An 18,503-nucleotide genomic window follows, 5' to 3' on the forward strand; every position below is an offset into this window, starting at 1 on the left:
AGAAAACAGCATGTGTTGCCCACGATCAATGAGTGTTTCGGGCTTCTGTGGGGTTTGGTGACTTTTCTGTGTTTTTCTCCTGACAGGTTAACCTGCCCTCTTAACTCAGCGGTGGTTCTCGCATCCTATGCAGTACAATGTAAGTCACAAAGGAGCGTTTTGCAGATGGACATCTTGTTCCGACCGGTACATTAGGAAACTCACTGGCCTCTCCTGTCTGACTGAGTCCCTTCCCCAGGAATCCTGTTGGGCAGCATATCTCTTGCCGTCCAGATAGTTCCACCTTCATCTTGATTTAGGCTCTCCTCCAGCTCGGGGATGTTGCCGTAGGAAAAGTGGGGTCTCCTCCCAGGGGAGCCCAGAAATAGAAGATACCTAGCGCACATGACATCTTCCACAGCCTTCACTCAGAGTTGGATCTGACGCTATAAGAAATCCCAATGGGGCAAATACTTCTACCAGTCACTTCTCATAGATGTGGGAACTAAGACCCAGATAGGTTCAGGAATTTGCTGGAGGTCACTCCTGCTTCTTGCTTGGTGCTGCTCTGAAAAACTGCTGGGATCTTAGGAGTTTATTTTTAGGTTCAGTAGAGCAATGGGTTATATATTGGCCTGGAGCAGCACTGCCCAATAGAAATAGAACGGGAACTGCATGTGTAATTTTAAGCTTTCTGGTAGCCATAGTAAAGTAAAATGAAATGGGTTGTATTAATTACTATATTTTATTTAGCTCATTTTATCTAAAATATTATTTAACTATGTAATCCATGTAAAAATTTTGATATTTTACATTTTTTTCATACTAAGTCTTTGAAAACCAGTCCATATTCTTACACTTCCAGCACATCTCAATTTGGACTAGCCACAGCTGAAGTGCTCAATAGCCACGTGTGGCTAGTGGCTGCCACATGGGATGGAAAGTCCAGATGGAATGTTCCATCAAGGCCTGTGTAAGCTGAAGTAAGAATCTAGTTATTCAATCAGCAGAACATTATTAGCGTGTATTCCACATCAGGCCCTGTGCTAGATGCTGGATGTGTACAAGGACAGGGTGGTCAGTGACGCCAACCAAAAGCACATTTTCTTCCTAGAGAAAAAGTAAAGTGATCTGTGGGTAAAGAATCTGAAAGGAATTGATGGTGGAGGCCTGTCAAGGGTCTATGGGGGTCAAAGAACAAAGTTTTGAAAATCTATATTTGTTTTATAAGGGCCTCTGAGCCTTGGCCATGTGTGGATTCTGCACCAGCATCAGGTTGCACAGATAGAGCATGGCTGCTCTCTGCAAAGGGTCTGCAGCCTGGAGGGCAGGCAGATATGGGCTAACTGATGCTAGCAGTGAGGATGAGCCCCGAGGGTGCACTCTGTTCTCCGCGGGGTGGGGGGGGGGGGGGGCGGTGTTGCAGGGGGAAGTAGTGTGGAAAAGCTTCCTAGTGATAACCCCTAAGAAGAGCCTCAGAGCCTCCACGATCAAGTTGGACTTGGATGAATAGCAAGTAAGGGGCTTTCCCAGCAGAAAAGCTTGACTTGCCATACATTCAAGTACCTGGGACATACTCTCTGGCCTGCAAAATATAAAATATTGGCCAGAAGAATGCATGGGACTTCAAAGACAAGGTATTTCCCACATAAGCATTTATTTCCTTTTCTTTCTGCTGTAATTAGCTTTTGCATGTGTTGCTTCCCCACAGATAGAAAAGTGTGTTACTCTGGAGTTTAGGGCGTGTCCTATGGTAAGTAGATAAAGAAGATGGACTGTGATCAGGGTCTAGGCTCCAAGTAACCAGCCTGAGCAACAGTGGGCAGGTCCCTTTCTTGCGTCTCCATTTCCTTATCTGTTCAATGGGGATAAAAGCAAGACCTGTCACTAGGTTATCAAGAACATCTAGTGGGATGATGTCATTGGTCATTGAATTCAGCGTGGAAACCACCCTGTGCTTTGCAGATGGTTTCCAAAGACTGTTTAACTTTGTTTCCCCCTAGTGGTTAGCACAAGGCATTGCAGAGTAGCCAACTAAGATTTCAAGGGAAAACCACGGGGTGGGAGTTGGGGGAGGGAGGATGGTTCATTGGTCTTGTATTAAGTTCAGACATTTGTCAGTGACTTGACTAAAGAGAGAACCTTGCTGTTCGTGTTTGCGGAAAGGCACAGGGGTTGGGACTGTTTGTTAATATGATGGATGACCAAGTCAGGATCCAAGATGATCTCCATGAGCTGATTGCAACCAACAGCGTCAAATTTAATAGGACTCTGCCTTGAGACGCAGGAAAGTCATTTGCAGCATTTGGTTGCCCTCTGGGGACATGACCACTGTCATCCACAAATGGCCAGCAGCAGCTCACAGGCCTGGCAGGCAGGCTGGTGGAATGGTAGGCGCGCTAGCTGGGTTCTGGTCTTGGCTGCTGAAAAGTGGCTCTGTGATGGGGTAGGTCCCTTCTCATCTCTGGACCTCAAGTTTCTTCTCTTTCAGCATGCAGAGTTTGAATGAGATGATTCTAAGGCTTTCTCGAACTTTCTCCAGCATCAGGGCATCTAAATTACTTCCTGTAAATGCCCTGTTGTACCCTTCATCATGCACAGACTCGCCTGTGAGCCACACTTGTGCTTCCATCATGCAGCCTTGACGCTCCTGTCCACAGCGTAGCCACGTTTGGCTGGCCTTCATGGCCTGTGGTCTACCCATGACCAAGTCTGCATGTGTAGATCACTTGGCTTTCTGCCCTTTTCCCCTTCCAAAGTTGAACTTTGCAGTGGCATCTGTACAGGTCATTTCCAAGCACCTACTGTGTGCCATGCCTTAGTGCAAGACCCAAAAGATGAGTCTGACCCACTCCCAGCCCTCAAGGAACAGTGTAAAGAGGACACAGATCCCTTCATTACAGTGCAGATCTCAAAGAGCAGCACTTGTGTGTGATGGCAGTTGAGGGTGAGCCCTAGGCTAAGTAGATGTAAAGAAAGATACCCTTGCATCTGACTTTTCAACTTTGGGATGAAAATCACCTACACAACCACCTCACTCATTTTCTTTCTTTCTGGGATTGGCCATAAAGCATCACCGAAGCTTTCCCCAATCCCTGCCCTTGAGACAGAGAAGGAATCATTTGATGTAGAAATCTTCTTTGTTAAGTGGATACTCAAACAATCATGAGTCCTTAGAAGCTTCCTGGCATGGAAGCTAGCTGCAAAAAGAATTTATTAAAACCTTTGAAAAGATCAAGGTTGATCTTTCTAAGAAAAAGATAAAATAGGGTTTTTTTGTTTGTTAAGAAAACAGAATACTAGATTAAGTGACCATCAGAGCTAGAAATTGTCTTCCTCATTCCTGTTTTTATAGCAGGTGGGAAGACAGTCTTGAAGAAGGGAAGCAAGTGTCCTTCGGTCCCACAAGCCAGATCCTTGGCTGCCCACGCAGGGTCCTTTTTCCCAGTCTCCTCAACAGTCCAGATACCCAGGTGTTTTGAGTCCTCAGGGCAGCTGTGTACACTTGTACAGGTTGGGCACTGCACAACTCTCATGGATACCTGTCACACTGTAGACATCAGTGAATCATGTCTGCGGATGGCAGTCACAGATCTCAAAAGAGAAGTACCGTTTGGACAAGGGGCCAGCCTGAGAGTCCCTCTGTAAGGCCGCCTTCCTCTTCCCTCTGCAGTTGCAGGGTCCCAGCATGGGTCTCCCTGTCTTCCAACTCCTGTCAGAATGTTCCTTCTTCCTAAGAGCTCTGCCCTCACCCATTGCCATCCCATCCCCATGGCCTCTGAACACCTCCTTGGTTCCCTTTCTTCCATGCTTCCCTGATTGCCAGGGAAGTAGGTTAAGATGCAGACAGTGGTCTCTTCTGCCCACACCCATTTTTTAGAGCAGATTGGTCCGGTGTTATAATAACCTTGGAATACTACAAAGAGTTTGCACAGTGCCTGCCACGTAGAGCATGGCGTTTTCCTGCGTGGTGTCTCTTATTTTCCTGTATGCAGGGGTATGAGGGCAAATACTGTGCTGACCGCAGAGTATGGGACAGGTGTAGGATTAGAATAGACTCAGCCAGGCTCCCACTTTCCTGCTGGTGTGGCCTTGGGGAGACAGGACCCAGCTGGATCATGCACGGCAGTACTTAGCCTGTAGGGATCAGATGATAAATGTGGACTCCGGAGCTAATGAGAAGCTCGAGTTCACGAGGTGGCAGAACTCCTCAGGAGAGGATTTCCAATGAATGTTTTTCTTGTGGTGCTGCAGATGCTTGTAAATTCAGACCACATTGAAAAGGTGCTTTCCCCCTCGTTCTGTCTTGATAGCTCATTTTGGAGACCGTGATTCTTCCATTCATCCTCCGGGCTATCTTTCTGATAGTCAGTTCATACCGGATCAGAACGAGGACTTTCTATCAAAGGTGGAGTCTCTCCATGAGCAGCACAGGTGAGAAGAGGGGCGGGTGACCTACTTTGGGAACTCAGGTCGGGCTCTGTCAGACCTCGTATTCCCTTGGGTTTGATGTCGTCTTCTCTTGCTTTTGCTCATGAATCCTCTTTCAAGATGTCGGGGGGTTGTGAACCTTTGAGCTCTTATGATGGCAGATATATTTGGCATAACTAGCATTTCTGTAAAGTGTGAAACCCTGTGAGAGTTCAGGGTAATTTGCTGAGTTCTTTTTCAGGATGTCATTGAAATCGGTTAGTTCCTAAAGGAAACTTTAAATCTGACTACCCCACAGATCGACCCTGCCAGGCAAATTTTTTAACAGTTTCCCATATTTAATGAAAAAAGCCGTTCCTTCAGGTGGTGTTGAATAGACAGGCAAACAGACGCAAGTGCTGACAGACTGGGTTCAGTTGGGGAAACCGCCTTCCTTCTAGAAGGGAACACCAGCCTTCCACAGCTGCCTCGGGCCAGGCCTCTACTCCAGCAGATTCACCCTATTCTGGTCTCCTCTTCCCTCGCCTCCTTTCACTTAAAATTGCAGTGGCTCCGTTCAGTCCAGGTCAAATGAGAGCCACCCTGACCGAGAAGGCCAGGTCTCAAGGGACCTCACATTCTCAGGAAGGCCATAAAAACAAAGGTCCAACCAACCAGTGTCCCTTCAAAAAGGCACTGCCAAGCTTCTCCCAGAATTTCTCCCCAGGCAGGAGCCAGCATCCCAAAATAGTACAATGACGTTTGGATGTTTGAGTCTGCTGCTAAAAGGATAAAGGCAGAAAGACCTAAAGAGCACACACTAATTTAGGGACTTGGAAAAGGTAGGGTGGGAATTTTGGAAAGTGACTCTCTTTATCTCTGGATGTTGAGAACCCATTAAATGAGAGGGTTTTTTTTTAAATTTTATTTTTATTTATTGGCTGCGTTGGGTCTTCATTGCTGCACACGGGCTTTCTGTAGTTGCGGCTAGCAGAGGCTGTTCTTCGTTGCGGTGCACGGGCTTCTCATTGCGGTGGCTTCTTTTGTTGTGGAGCATGGGCCTTAGGCATGGGCCTCGGTAGTTGCAGAGCATGGGCTCATTAGTTGTGGCTCGCGGGCTCTAGAGCGCAGGCTCAGTAGTTGTGGCGCATGGGCTTAGTTGCTCCGCGGTATGTGGGATCTTCCTGGACCAGGGATCAAACCCGTTTCCCCTGCATTGGCAGGTGGATTCTTAACCACTGTGCTACCAGAGAAGCCCAATGAGAGGTATTTTTCGAGAAAGGAACAAGAGGGCTAGATGAAGTCATATTCAGTGGACAAAAAGAAATACCTGGTTTAGTAGCATTTGGGGTTTGATTAAGATGAATAACGTAAGGCATTTAATAACCTTATAGTAATGGTATCAATTTTTTTAGATTTTTATTAATGTTAAAAATCAGAGTTAATATTCTGTTTATCGGGTGAACTCTGCATCTTCTCTCTGCCTTTGTAGTGGGCTAAGGCAATCAGAAGCGGAGTCTTGTTTTATCAACATAGCACGGACCCTCGACTTCTACGGAGTGGAGCTGCACAGCGGTAGGGTAGGTACCCTCAGCACGGTGTTGTTCAGAAGTTACTTTGATTTTCATTTCTGAACATCTGAAAGCTTCTTTGAAACCATCTCTTTTCCAGTATAATAAAAAAAGACCTTTTTTTTTTTTAAAAAAAAGATAACTGAAAGGTTTATAAAGTAATAGTGAGTTTTGCTATTATTTATCCACTTGGTGTTTTCATGTTTGCCTTCATACTTGAAGGCTTTTTACTTTTGGGGGTCACAGGGGTTAGAAACAAGTAATTTTTGTAAGATCACCTCATGGTTAAAGAGGTGAAAAATGTAGAGTGCCATTTTCCAAGTGGCTTTTTTTTAATGAGCCAGGGTTTCTACTATTTAATCTCAGTGCTGCTCAAGTTAAGGTTAATTATGTACTCAAAATATGATAGTTTTTTATTATGATGGCATGATTATGAAAATCAAATATTTTGAATTGGTTGTGACTTTTTAAATAAAATTGATTAATATCTATCATCTGCTGAGCCATTTCTAACTGCCAGACACAGTAGCTTATTTATTTCCCACTGTAATGCCACGAGGTAAGTGTTGTCATTACCCCCATTTTACAGATGAAGAAACTGATACTCAGGGACTTATCAAAGGTCATGCAGCACATAAGTAATGGCTTCAGTATGTGACCCCAGCACTGTCTAATTGGCATCTGACCTTTACATTTTCTACCTGTAATTGGTCCACATCATATGCAAAGGAAGCAAATATTGGTTGAACACCTAGTCCATACTCGCCATTGTTCCAGATGCTTTCATATGTGACCATAAGGTCTCATTTAAAGATTATAGCAACCTTGGGAAATCAGTGTTCTAGTCACCCCATTTTACAGGTGAGGAAACTGAGGCTCAGGGAAGTTGAGTAAATTACCAAACTTTAATATTTTTGCACTTCATAGAAACACTTTCTTTTGTCTCACTTCAATCCCATAACTGTGCAGTGGACAGGATATAGCATAGGTAATAAAGTAGGAAAAAGATATGGATCTTATATAACATCAGCTTTGGGACTTGACTGTTAATTTTTATTCCATTTGCAAGTACTGTTTTGTCTGATAAAATGTTATGGAGCCCTTTCCTCAGTGGTGAAGTGGGCTTTACATCTGCATGAGCTGATCTGTGCTCCCCCCAGCCCCAGGGTCCCATGAAGGTCCTAAGGCCAGTTGATTACCTGTCTGCCTGACACCCCCATGATAGTGGAGGGAGTTGGGTTACCCTTGGCTATGCAGCATCAACGAAAACTCCCTGAAAATCAATAACTTGACACCACAAAGTTTATTTCTCAGTAGTTCAAAGGCTGCATGGGTCCCGATGGCTCTCCAGGGCTGCCCTCCTCCATGTAGTGACTCAGCAGCCTAGGCTGTTTTCGCCTGGTGGCTTCACCATCTTCTCATGTGGCCTCATGCTTGTCCCAAGGAAAGGGGAAGTTGGAGGGCTGCACACCTGCTCTTAAATGATTCAACCTCAAGGGGATGCATCACTTCTGCTCATAGCTCATCAGCCAAGACTAAGCATACAGTCCTGCTCAGCAAGCTGGGAGGTGTGGAGATGGGCACAGAAATTTAGGGAACAGTGATTGTGCTACCATGGTTGTGGTACAGACTGAAAGACCACAGAACCAGGAGATTTGAGACCCACGTCCCTGGCCCACCCAAAGCATTCATTTATTTCCTTATTCTGCACTTGATTTTTATTTCGTGTGCTAATTTTCTGTCCCACCTGCTTTTTATTTCCCTATATTCTGATCCCAAGTATCATGTTTCAGTGCAACCTGGTTTTCAACTTGCCAGTTGGGTTTTGCTTTAAGCATGTGATTTCATTTGGGTGCCCAGTAGTGATTACTCTCTGGACTTTCCGCAGCAGTATCAGCAGTGTTTTCTTTAGCCAGTTTCTCCAACTCCCCATGTTCACATCACTGTTCATAAGTGATTTGTCCCACTATCTCTTGAGAACTGAAGGGGATGAATGTTTATTATACCTACTGCCTGCCAACCCCTGTTCTACATTCTTATATCCTCTAAGTTCAGCCTGATAAAACTCTTAGAGGTGGGTTCGACAATCCTTATTGTACAAAAGGAAAAACTGAGGCTCAGTGGCCCAAACAAACACAGCTAGTAAGTAGCAAACCTAAGGTTCACACTCAGTGGTAACTGCCCCTTCTTTAAAATTATGAGTATCTGATTGGGTAAATAGGGATAATGATGACTCAAGGGAAGGAACTGTTTTATTTTAAAATTTTTGTTAACTTGTTCTCAGATGGATTTAAAACAGCTTGTAGTCGCTGTGTCTTCCTTTTGTTATTTTAATTATCTACGGCAATGCTTAGCATATAGACTCTTAATAAATGTTGACTGTATTGGACTTAGAAGCCATATTTTATTTCTTCATAGGGTTTAGAATCAGCAGTTCTATACTTCATATTAATAGCTAAAGTCTTTTCAGTGATGGGAGTTGAGATTTGTTTAAAGCTGTGCAGGGGACAAGGCTTTTCTGATTTTAATATGATATCTGCTACTAATTGTTGAAAATGTAAAGGCAAATGTTCATTTCTATAATTCTATGGAATGAATGAGCTTGCCTGGTAGTAACTTTGTAAACTGGCAGAATCCAGGTGTTACTGTCAGGCAGTGTATTTTCACTTTAGAAGAATTTGGTGCTAAGCACTTGGATCTTAAGTATCTGTTAAGAGGTGGTTTTTGCCTGTTTTCTGTAATTTTCCTTTTGGAGCTTATACATAGTGCTATTTATAAAAGCGTGGGTGCTTGAGGTACCAGAGAGCATAAGCATGACAGTAACACGCTATGAATCTGAGATCTTCCTTTTTACAGGATTTGCACAATTTAGATCTAATGATTGGAATTGCTTCTGCGGGCATTGCTGTATACCGAAAATATATTTGCACAAGTTTCTATCCTTGGTAAGTGCATAGCAGTTCTAATTATTTTCTGATTCATGCTTTAAAAATATGCTGAACAAAAGTAATGGTACCTCTAATTTTAAACTTTTATTTCTAAAGAAGGGACAGAGACTTTCTCCCAAATTGTTACCTCTGACCTCCACAGTTAATCCAGATTCAGTCCTTGGGAAAATTAGTTTGGTTTTTATCAGTATCCCTCCCCCTGCCAGCCACCCTGTGGTTTGGGATACTGTGTGAAACATGGATAAAACAGCACACGGCAGGTTTTGGAATTAAGGAATCCTTCCTGGGCGGTACATTAGCCAGGATTCAGATAACTTCCTCTGGGCAGGAGCTGTATGTTCAGTGCAGTTCCTTAATGATTAATTGAAGTTTTTTCAAGTGCCCAGTTCTGGTCTAAAAACTCAGTAGATCTAACAGACTAGAATCCCCACAAATCTGAGAAAGGCAGTGCTATCCCCACTGTTCCGAAGGCTCCATGGTGGAGGACTTAAGAGCACAAGCTCAGATCCTGGCTCCAAGCATTCCTGGTTGAATGATCTTGAGCACTTACGGGATGCCTCCCAGCCTCAGTTTCCTCATCTGAAGACTAGGTCTAATGATATGAACTTTTCAGAACCATTGCAAGGCTTAGTAAAGGGGCTACTTGTAAAGCTTTCAGTAGGGGACCTGGTGTATAAAAACAGCTCATTTAATGGGGGCTATAATTGTGTTACCATGCAAACAGTAGAGAGGCCACTTGACACATGGCTATTAAGTGGCTGTGGCGTCGCGAAGCAGCTGGGATGCGGATGCAGGTGAGTCTGTCCTCCTTCTGCTGCTCCACACTGCCCTCAGCTGTCTTCCCCGGTAGGCACCAGCTCCCGCCGAGCTGCAGTGTCACAAAAGCAGCTGACAGCAAAGAGAGCGCGTTGCCCGTGATCTTTGTTATTTAAGAGCTACATCGTAATCCAGGGGCCCTGATGTGATACTCAGCTTCGGTCAGCTACTTGGTGTTTGGCCCAGACAATGGTGCCACCATCCCTTCTGCGCTGAAGCAAAGTCTAGGAAGCCAGGAGTCCCCGGCCATCACGATCATGGACTAGAGGACACATACCGAGAGGCGTCGGCTGCAACCTGGCTGCTCCCTGATGTGCTTTTCTAGTGTTGTGTTTTATTTTATTTTTTTGGCAGGGTGAACATTCTAAAAATTTCTTTCAAAAGGAAAAAATTCTTTATACATCAGCGACAGAAACAGGTGAGTTGTACTTGTGCTTGCTTTGGTTCTTGTGTTTTTAGCCACTTCAGCTCTTAGTGCTTCAGCGGGTGAAGAAATTTGTCATATGTGTAACAGGGAAGAAAGAGCATGGCAAACGGTGGAAAGAAAGTGGGCGTCGGGGTCCAGAGGGCCCCGAGGTTCTCTGTGTAATTCACTCTGCTTCTCTGGCCAGGGAAGTCACTTGCTTTGGAGTCAGAGACATTGGGTTCAGATCTTAGCTCTTCCACTCACCAGTTGGGCAGGTTACTTAATCTCCCCTAGTCTGAGTTACCTTGTTTACAGGAATGCAACCATGCCCACTTCTCAGGGAATCATCAGATTTAGATAAAAGTGCCATCGGTCGAACACCTGGCCGAGCCCACCACAGAGTAGCAATGAAAGCCAACAAGGTCAGTTCCTTCCTCCGACGTGTTTAAAGTGCACCGCAGCCTTGCGTATATGTCTCATAGGAGGAGTCCACAGCTCTCCAGGTACTCAGTGTGGTTCTCCACATGGAGAAGAGTGACTTAGAGGTGAGCGAACCCACAGCGAGTGAAGTGGAGGAGCTGGGATTTGAACCAGTCGGGCGTCAGGAATCTGAGATGCCCGCTCTTCTCATGGCAGCACACATCTTGTTAGGCTGCATGTTTTTTACTTACTGTCACTACGTCATTTCCCAGTTTTCCAAAGATAATATGTACCTACAATGACTCCACATCACAATGAACTCTTAGGAATGAGAACACTAAAGTCCTCAGAGCAAACTAGGACTAGAATCTGGGTCTCCTGATCCCCAGATGTAAGATTTAAGGTGCCACAAAAGTGCACAGGATGGTAATTTAACATGAGAACAGAAAACCTGAACTCAGGTAGGATGGAGGGAGAGCACGTGATCAAAATGATTGTTATAAGTGAGCAGTAGATTTAACTTTCTTTGTGGAAAGCAAATAGAGAAATCCGAAGCTTTATAAGATTCCTGTCATTTGATAGGTGAAAGATGATTTCTTGAGGGGAGAGATTTTTCCCAGAGCTAAATTTTAAAAGGGATGTATCAGACAGCCTTTATCTGGTTGCTCCAAATATATCTGACCTAGAAATGCAGGCAGATATGAAATGAAAGCGTTCGTGAAAGATACACAGATGATGATAGAGAGTAGACTCTGGGCGTCTTTATCACCAAATCCATAAAGATGGTTAACAAATCCTGCTGGTAAATATTCTTAGAACCTTGTTTTGTGGCCTAAGTACACAAAAGAGAAGCCGGTTTTCTGCTGTCCATTGTCTCTTACCTGATTACCACCGATGTGGGCATAGAATGCTTGAGACCCTGCTCCTACATCTGTGCAGATGAAATCTCTGCTGTGTTTTTCCTCCCAGACTGAATCCAGGGAACATATAGTGGCCTTCAACATGTTAAATTACCGATCTTGCAAAAACTTGTGGAAATCCTGTGTCGAGCACCACACATTCTTTCAGGCAAAGAAGCTACTACCTCAGGAAAAGAATGTTCTGTCCCAGTACTGGACTCTGGGCTCTAGGAACCCCAAAAAGTGAGTATGCTTTAGGGACAATCTCCACCCTAACCTGAGATGTAAACATGTCCTGCTCACCCTTGGGGAGTGGACATCCTTAGGGGAAGGGATGTCTTTGCCCACAGGCCCCAGGCCCTGGGGCCAGAGCTGCTGGTGGATCTAGAAGTGTGGGTGAACGTCTCTCTGGGGGCAGCAGTGTGTCTTTCCACACACTCAGGTACTTCTCCGTTTCCTATCACCCGCTTCTGCCTCCTCAACTCTGTAAACACTCAGAGCTCCCGAGCAGCCAGCGTTGCAGCAGCTCCACCATGTCGCAGCCGGGGAAACATGTGGCAGTGACTCAGGGTCATCGTGGTGCCACTAAGACAGCCTCTCCCACCGAGCACTAATTCCGTAAGATGCTCTGTGATAATGAATGAGCAGAAATAAAGATCTCCAGAGTCAGGTGACTCTGGCATGTACTACATACGACAGTGACAGGAGGGCAACAGTAGTAATTACGGCTGGCGACCCCTGAGTGCTTACTTTGTTCCCTGCACATGCTTCATTGTGTTTAATTCTCTTTTAAATGTGTTTAATTCTTACAGCAGTTCCATGTGTGCTGTTATCCATAGCATGATATTCAAAATACTTCATGACTAATACAGTAAAGCTATATATTTTAAACTTTTAGATTACAATGTATTCTCTGAACTCACCGTGCAGTTTATATTTTTGTGGAAGTTTTTATTCTGAGACTGCCTTCTAAGACGTAGCAGAAATTGCGTGTCATGTTATTTTCTAAATTGTTTGGTTTGAAAAGTTATTTTTGTGATTTTTATTTTAATTGATGTAGCTGTTACTAAAAATGGTACCCCGTCTGGGCCATTATCTGATACGTGGGACTCTATCAAATGATTCCAGTGACTTTCCTATTACATGGTAATCGGTCGGTAGCATTCTAGATGGAATAAGTAATAAATGTCTGTTAATATCAGTGATAGTATTGATATTTATGGTGCTGAAGGCTCTCTCTCAGCTTCTAATGAACGAAGAGCAAATATAGTTTCCTAGTTTTTGGCTTCTAATACTGTCCAGTGTTTTTATACATTCAGTAACTCTATTTCTGAACATGCCATAAACATAACTTGTTGGAATATAGCATTTACTTTGGCTGGACTTAATCCCCTCTGTGAGCTGAGAAGTGGCATTGAGAGCTACGGAAAGCTTGGACTCTCTTACTAAGAAGCCCAGCTTCAAATCTGATCTACATCAGTTTTCATTTGATTTCCTTCTTCAATTTCTTCATCTGTAAAATGCAGCCAACACGGAGGAATTTCTTTCTTTTCTTTTTTTTTTTTTTACTCCATTGTGGCAGAAAAAACTACCCCTATGTTGGTGGCTTAAAGCAGTAACCATTCTATCCATTCTATTATATCTCAAGATCTTGTGGGTCAGGCATTCAGGAAGGACATGGCCATGTGATGCTTCTGCTCCATGCAGTGTGTAGATTGGGGTTTCTCGATGAGATGCAGCTGGTGGCTGGGCTGGGCTGAGGGTCTGGGACCACTTCTCTCTCACACCTGGTTCCCTGATGGAGCGATCTAAAGGCTGGACTCATCCGGACCCCCGCCCTCTCTGTGTGTTCTCAAGGTAGTTGGATTTCTTACACAGAGGCTCAGAACCACAAAAGCCTAAGGCAGAGGCAGCCGGTCATCTTAAAGGCTGGGCCCATATCTGGCACAGCTACTCGTGGTCAAAGCAATCACAGGCCAGCCTGCGTTCAAGAGTCAGAGAACTTGCAGCCATCTTTAATCTGCCGCTGGGGGTCACTTGGGACATGGCGGGTGGCTCGGTGACCACAGGTCAGCAGTTCTTGACCACCATTACCAGCTTCGGCATACTGGCAATTCTCATCCCTCATTATCTCCACGTCATAGATGGAGAAACTGAGGCTTAGGTTATGTGCTTTGCCCAACCCCTAGAGATACTGTTATACATTTGCACATTGGGCCCCTTGAAAGCTTCCACGTAAAAGAGACTTGTTCGGTATTTTCCAAGCTTACGGGACAATGGAACGCTTCTTTTTCCAAAGAGTACCTATTAATAGCCTGTGACACATACTTTGGGGAGCTGGTACATTAAAGCTTTGAATCATCCAGCTTGCTTCCCTCGTTCCGATGCTGTGCTCTCAATCAACGGTAATTTGGTTTCTGGTGTAGATTCTTGTGGTGACGCTGCTGTGAGCATTTTGATCAGGGTGACAACTGTATTTCTCATTGAAAATTAGTACATTGATATTCTAGAGGGTATGCTTCGTGTTGCCTATGTTCTTTTGGTTTTTTTGTCCTGTTTTTTGTTGGGTTGCTGGTTTTAGGCTGCAAGGAAGTGTGTGGAATGCTTTAATAAGACATTAAAGCATTGTTTAAAATTTAGAAATGCCAGAGCTGAGTTTCCCTGAAACTGGCTTCAAACTCCATCCTCTCAAATAATTCATTCTCTGAGGGGTCTAGAGAGCTGAGATTTAAATTCTCTAGGTATAAATAAAATTCGAAAGTAACCTTCAGGGTGGCACACTGAAAGAACATGGCCTGAAACTCTGCTGTCTAAGCATATTTTCTCAGGTCTGCTCTTAAAGATTTCTGAGTGATTTACAGTGACAGCTTCTGCCAGATAGGATGACAGAGAACACCGGGAAGGATGGTTAATGTTTGTACTCATGCCAATGTGAGTAAAGTGAGAATTCCTTGAAGTTACTTGAACTGCATTTCAATGTTAATCCCGAAATTCCTTCTCATCTGGTAAGGCTTGGTTATATTCTGAAAGCAGTTTTGTTGCTTGCAGTAGTAAGGACATGAAAATATTTTTTCACCCAAAGAGAAGAAATAACATAAGGAAAAGCCAGAACAGAAAGGAATCTCTTCTAACTCGTGTACCTCCACTCCTTGTAACCTTGGCTGGGGTCATCAATGTGTTAACCAGCCATTCTTCAGGAAGGGAGTGTGTGTAGACTGTTTCACTAACGCTGTCACTTCTTTCTTGTTGAACACGTCAGTGTGGAAGGTGAACCTGAATCTGGTTTTTCAGGTCTGTAAATAACCAGTATTGCAAAAAGGTGATTGGAGGGATGGTATGGAACCCGGCCATGCGGAGATCTTTATCAGTGGAACATTTAGAAACCAAGAGTCTACCGTCTCGGTCTCCTCCTATTACTCCCAACTGGTATGTCTTCCTTTTTTTTGGTACTGCTCACCAACAGACACTTTATTTCTTTTAAAAACTCAATAAAAATAAAAAGCTAACTATAGATGGCCTATGATCAGAGTTTACGTTTGCATGTTTGACTGTTGCAGAAGTAGCTATTTTTGTGAAATGCAGAAGTCTAGCTAAATATTTTCTTTAGTGTATGATGCTGGGGTGTTCTTTTTTAAAAAGTTATTTGGTCTAAATAAATTTGAGCACTGCAGCTTACTGAAACGCCCCTCTTGAAATTAGCATATTCAAGTTCTGAGAAGTCCTATGATGAAGAAGCATGTTTAACTTTATTTAATCTCATGTTTCCCATTCATATCAAACAAAATAAACTTTGAGAAAACATAGTAAAGGTATGGAATACAACGGATATAAGGACGTGTGACTCTCAGCAACAGTAGCAAATGCACGTAGGAAAGTAGCCTGCCAACTTTAAGATGATGGACTTAGCTTACAAAGAAGGAAGTGGCAGTTTGGCAAAGTGGGAAGGGCACAGGTGTGTCACTGGAAGACCTGAGCTCAGATTTTGGCGCTTCTGTTCATTAACAAGTTCGTTTACCTCTCTGGTCTCAGTCTTTCCATCTGTAAAGGGGTTGAATGAAATAATGTACACGTGCTAAATAAGCTATACAAAAAGGATCAGGGAGAATGACTGTTATTGTTGCTATTATTGTTATTTTATTACAATGTTCCCCAAAGACATCAGGGCATTTTGCGAACGCCTCCAAAGCAGCCGGGCATCATTAGGACGGAAACCAAGCCAGAAACACTGCCCCAGCTCCACCCTGAAATACGAGTGTGGCGTTCTGTGCGTTTCATGGTAGACGGGCTGCACCTGTAAACTCTTAAGGAGGGAGCTGCCAGGACTGAGGGACGTTCTAACAGGCAGGCAAAAAGTGGAGCTGTTGTGCAGGGCCGCTGGGTAAGGGCCCTCCACTGAGGCCGAGGGCTCTGGCGGGGATGGTGGCGGCATTTAGTGTTGGAAATCGTGACCTGACTGAGTGGATTGGTTCTTGGTTTCCAAGATTTAGGCACTCATCCTATAGCAGTAAATTTGTGCTATGCAGTAGCAGCTTAATTTGTCTGAGAGTCTCTTAGGCAGTGGCACCAGGGCTCCAGAGCAGAGGCCAGGACAGCGTCCAGGAGAACAGCGGGATCTGATGTTGCCACACCCCTGGCCGGACTCTTACTGCTATGTATAGGTCCTCTCCTGAGGGGTCATGAGCCTTCCTACTCTGCTTTGGATACAGTATTATTGATTATCTGGGCCCAAGAGGATTGTAAATAGTGGAGGCCCTGACAGTCCCGAGGAGAAATGGCTCACAAAGAAGGGGAAGATGGAAACGGGGAAAATGAAATTTAGGAAGCTCAGCAGCCTGGCATCACCCACGGCAGAAGTCGACGCCCAGGTGCTGCCCCAGGTGTCCCCCCCAGGCATCCTGAGAACATTGCCTCTTTTGATTCATTTTCAGGAGTCAGGTAGGTACAGCTGAGGCTCAGAGAGGTGGTGTGACCTGCCTGATGTCACACAGGTACTGCCGCTGTTGGAGGAACAGGGCAGTGCTGCCCTGCCCGTCTAATACCACATAAGGGATATATTTTAAAAAGCAAACATATCTTCTTGGATCAAGTGAAATTCACGTGAGGGGATATAGTTGAAATAAGTTTGCCAAAAAAACTTACTTTAGCTTCTAAACCCTTATTTATACCGTACAAATGAATCAGAAAAATTGTCTGATGAGCAGTCAATAAAGCCTGTTCACTCAGTGAAAGCTCAAGTCCTCCTGGAAGAATAACTCCCCCTAAATCAACACTCAACAACTTCCCAAAGGGCAAAACCAGTCTCATCTGCCTGTTTATAAAGCCGAGGGGCTGAACCACTAGGCTAAGAGTGTCTGGGACCTTGTGGCCCTTGGTGGGTTCTGGTGTGGTAATGGGTTAACTGGCTCTTAAGTTCCAACAGCATCAACGAAGGCATCCTTAGAAAGGTCAGGGCACAAAGTTAGATCACTGATGTCCAACAAAATTCCCAAGTAGAATCTGCTTTCACACTTCATTCTGAACCTTTCCCCACCAGGCGAAGTCCTCGGCTCCGGCACGAAATCCGAAAGCCTCGGCACTCTTCCGCAGACAACCTTGCGAACGAAATGACGTACATCACTGAAACCGAAGATGTGTTTTACACCTACAAGGGCTCCCTGTCCCCTAAAGACAGCGATTCCGAGATTTCTCCGAACCGAAGCCCGCACCGAGAGTAAGAAACTCGTGTTCCTCTCTTTCTTTGTGTCTGCTTGTTTGGGCTGTTGTGGAATTTGCTCAGGCCCGATGGCCATGTAAGGGGAGGGGAGGGCTGGAGCCTGCAGCCAGCTCCCCGGGGTGTTCTGCCAGGCCAAGAACATCAGTCGCGCTCCCCCTCCCCCCACAAGAAGACAAGCCGTGTGCCTGGGGTCAAGAGCCCACCCTGCTTTTTGTTAGCAACAGTGACGTACTGTCCACACACTTGTTAGCTCTCCTGAACAGTGTTCTCTCCAGTTCATGAGCAAAGCCCAGTGTAAACCATTTCATACTCCAGAGGCTGTAGACATGTTAACTATAGCAGCATTTCTCTAGATTGTCATAGTTTGACCACTGCAGGATTCCCCATCACTGGAAATGTGCTTATTTTCTAGCTGTCCACAGAAAGCCTTCTCAGAACCACAGTATGTCCTCAGGGCTTTTGTTCTCTTTTTGTTTTTAATGAATAGTTAGTATAAAGAAAAAACATGCAGAGAACATCTCTGATTTTCTTTGTTAAATTTTTGTCAAGGACAGTTTGCATCAAATTCTTTTATGTCTCCGCTTTCCTTTTTTAATGTGACAAATGCCCTTCGCATTTCAACGTCAGGAAAAAATATGTCTCTCCTAAAATACTGGCTCAAGTCCTTTCATTATTCACTAAGATAAAATCTAATTCACTAGTTCCTGTTTGACTTGATTACCAGGGAGCTCAGAGCTACATGTCAGGCTCAATTGCATTAGCTTCCCATAGCCCAGATTTCTGACATAGTCCCTACTCTTCCTTCCTTGCCTTATTAATGGGTGCTATTTTTTCTTTTGTTTTAAGGGAGTCACTGTTCTACCATATGTGTGCATTTTAGAGTAAGCTATCTCGAATCATTTTATGAAGTGGACAAGACATAGGTCGTAAATTAAATGACAGAGTATGATAGGAATGGATCATCTGTTAGGAAGTCAGCAATGGTCATTGAGTATCCTTTCAGTTAAGTCCCACACTGTGCCCAAAATATAGAAACATACATGTCCCCTGACAGCAGAGGATTAGCAAGAAGCCCCTTCAGTTAATCTGTAATTTTTACCACTCTCGCTACTAAGATTAAAGCATTAAATGCTTCCCGATCGTACTCTAGGCATCACAGGTGAATCGCAGATCTCGCTTGGCACTTAAGTGTGAGGTTGCTGCCTCTCTGCTGTCCCTGACCACGGCAAGCATGGTTTCTAGCTTATCTGTGTTCTTCACACCTCTGGTTAAATAATCCCTCTGGTCATTATTTCCTTGTGAGCTGAGCCTGGATGATGCTTTTGTTGAAATGATCACTAT

At 44.4% G+C, this 18,503-nt stretch overlaps 1 protein-coding gene across 15 annotated transcripts in view; it reads left to right on the forward strand.

Moving 5' to 3' along the window:
• PTPN3 (protein tyrosine phosphatase non-receptor type 3) overlaps window positions 1–18,503 on the forward strand; it is a 134,253-nt gene that overhangs the window by 79,947 nt on the left and 35,803 nt on the right. For all 15 annotated transcript variants that reach the window (XR_009051479.1, XM_057723740.1, XM_057723741.1 and 12 more), the window contains 8 exons: window positions 87–139; window positions 4,293–4,413; window positions 5,882–5,969; window positions 8,817–8,905; window positions 10,079–10,142; window positions 11,520–11,692; window positions 14,741–14,875; window positions 16,983–17,159. Coding sequence is in view for 14 of the 15 variants with exons in the window: in XM_057723740.1 (XP_057579723.1) it covers window positions 87–139; window positions 4,293–4,413; window positions 5,882–5,969; window positions 8,817–8,905; window positions 10,079–10,142; window positions 11,520–11,692; window positions 14,741–14,875; window positions 16,983–17,159 (900 nt within the window). In the remaining variant the exon portion in view is untranslated. The remainder of the gene's footprint in view (window positions 1–86; window positions 140–4,292; window positions 4,414–5,881; window positions 5,970–8,816; window positions 8,906–10,078; window positions 10,143–11,519; window positions 11,693–14,740; window positions 14,876–16,982; window positions 17,160–18,503) is intronic.

Source organism: Hippopotamus amphibius, chromosome 2 (assembly GCF_030028045.1).
Source record: "Hippopotamus amphibius kiboko isolate mHipAmp2 chromosome 2, mHipAmp2.hap2, whole genome shotgun sequence".
Classification (NCBI taxonomy): domain Eukaryota; kingdom Metazoa; phylum Chordata; class Mammalia; order Artiodactyla; family Hippopotamidae; genus Hippopotamus; species Hippopotamus amphibius.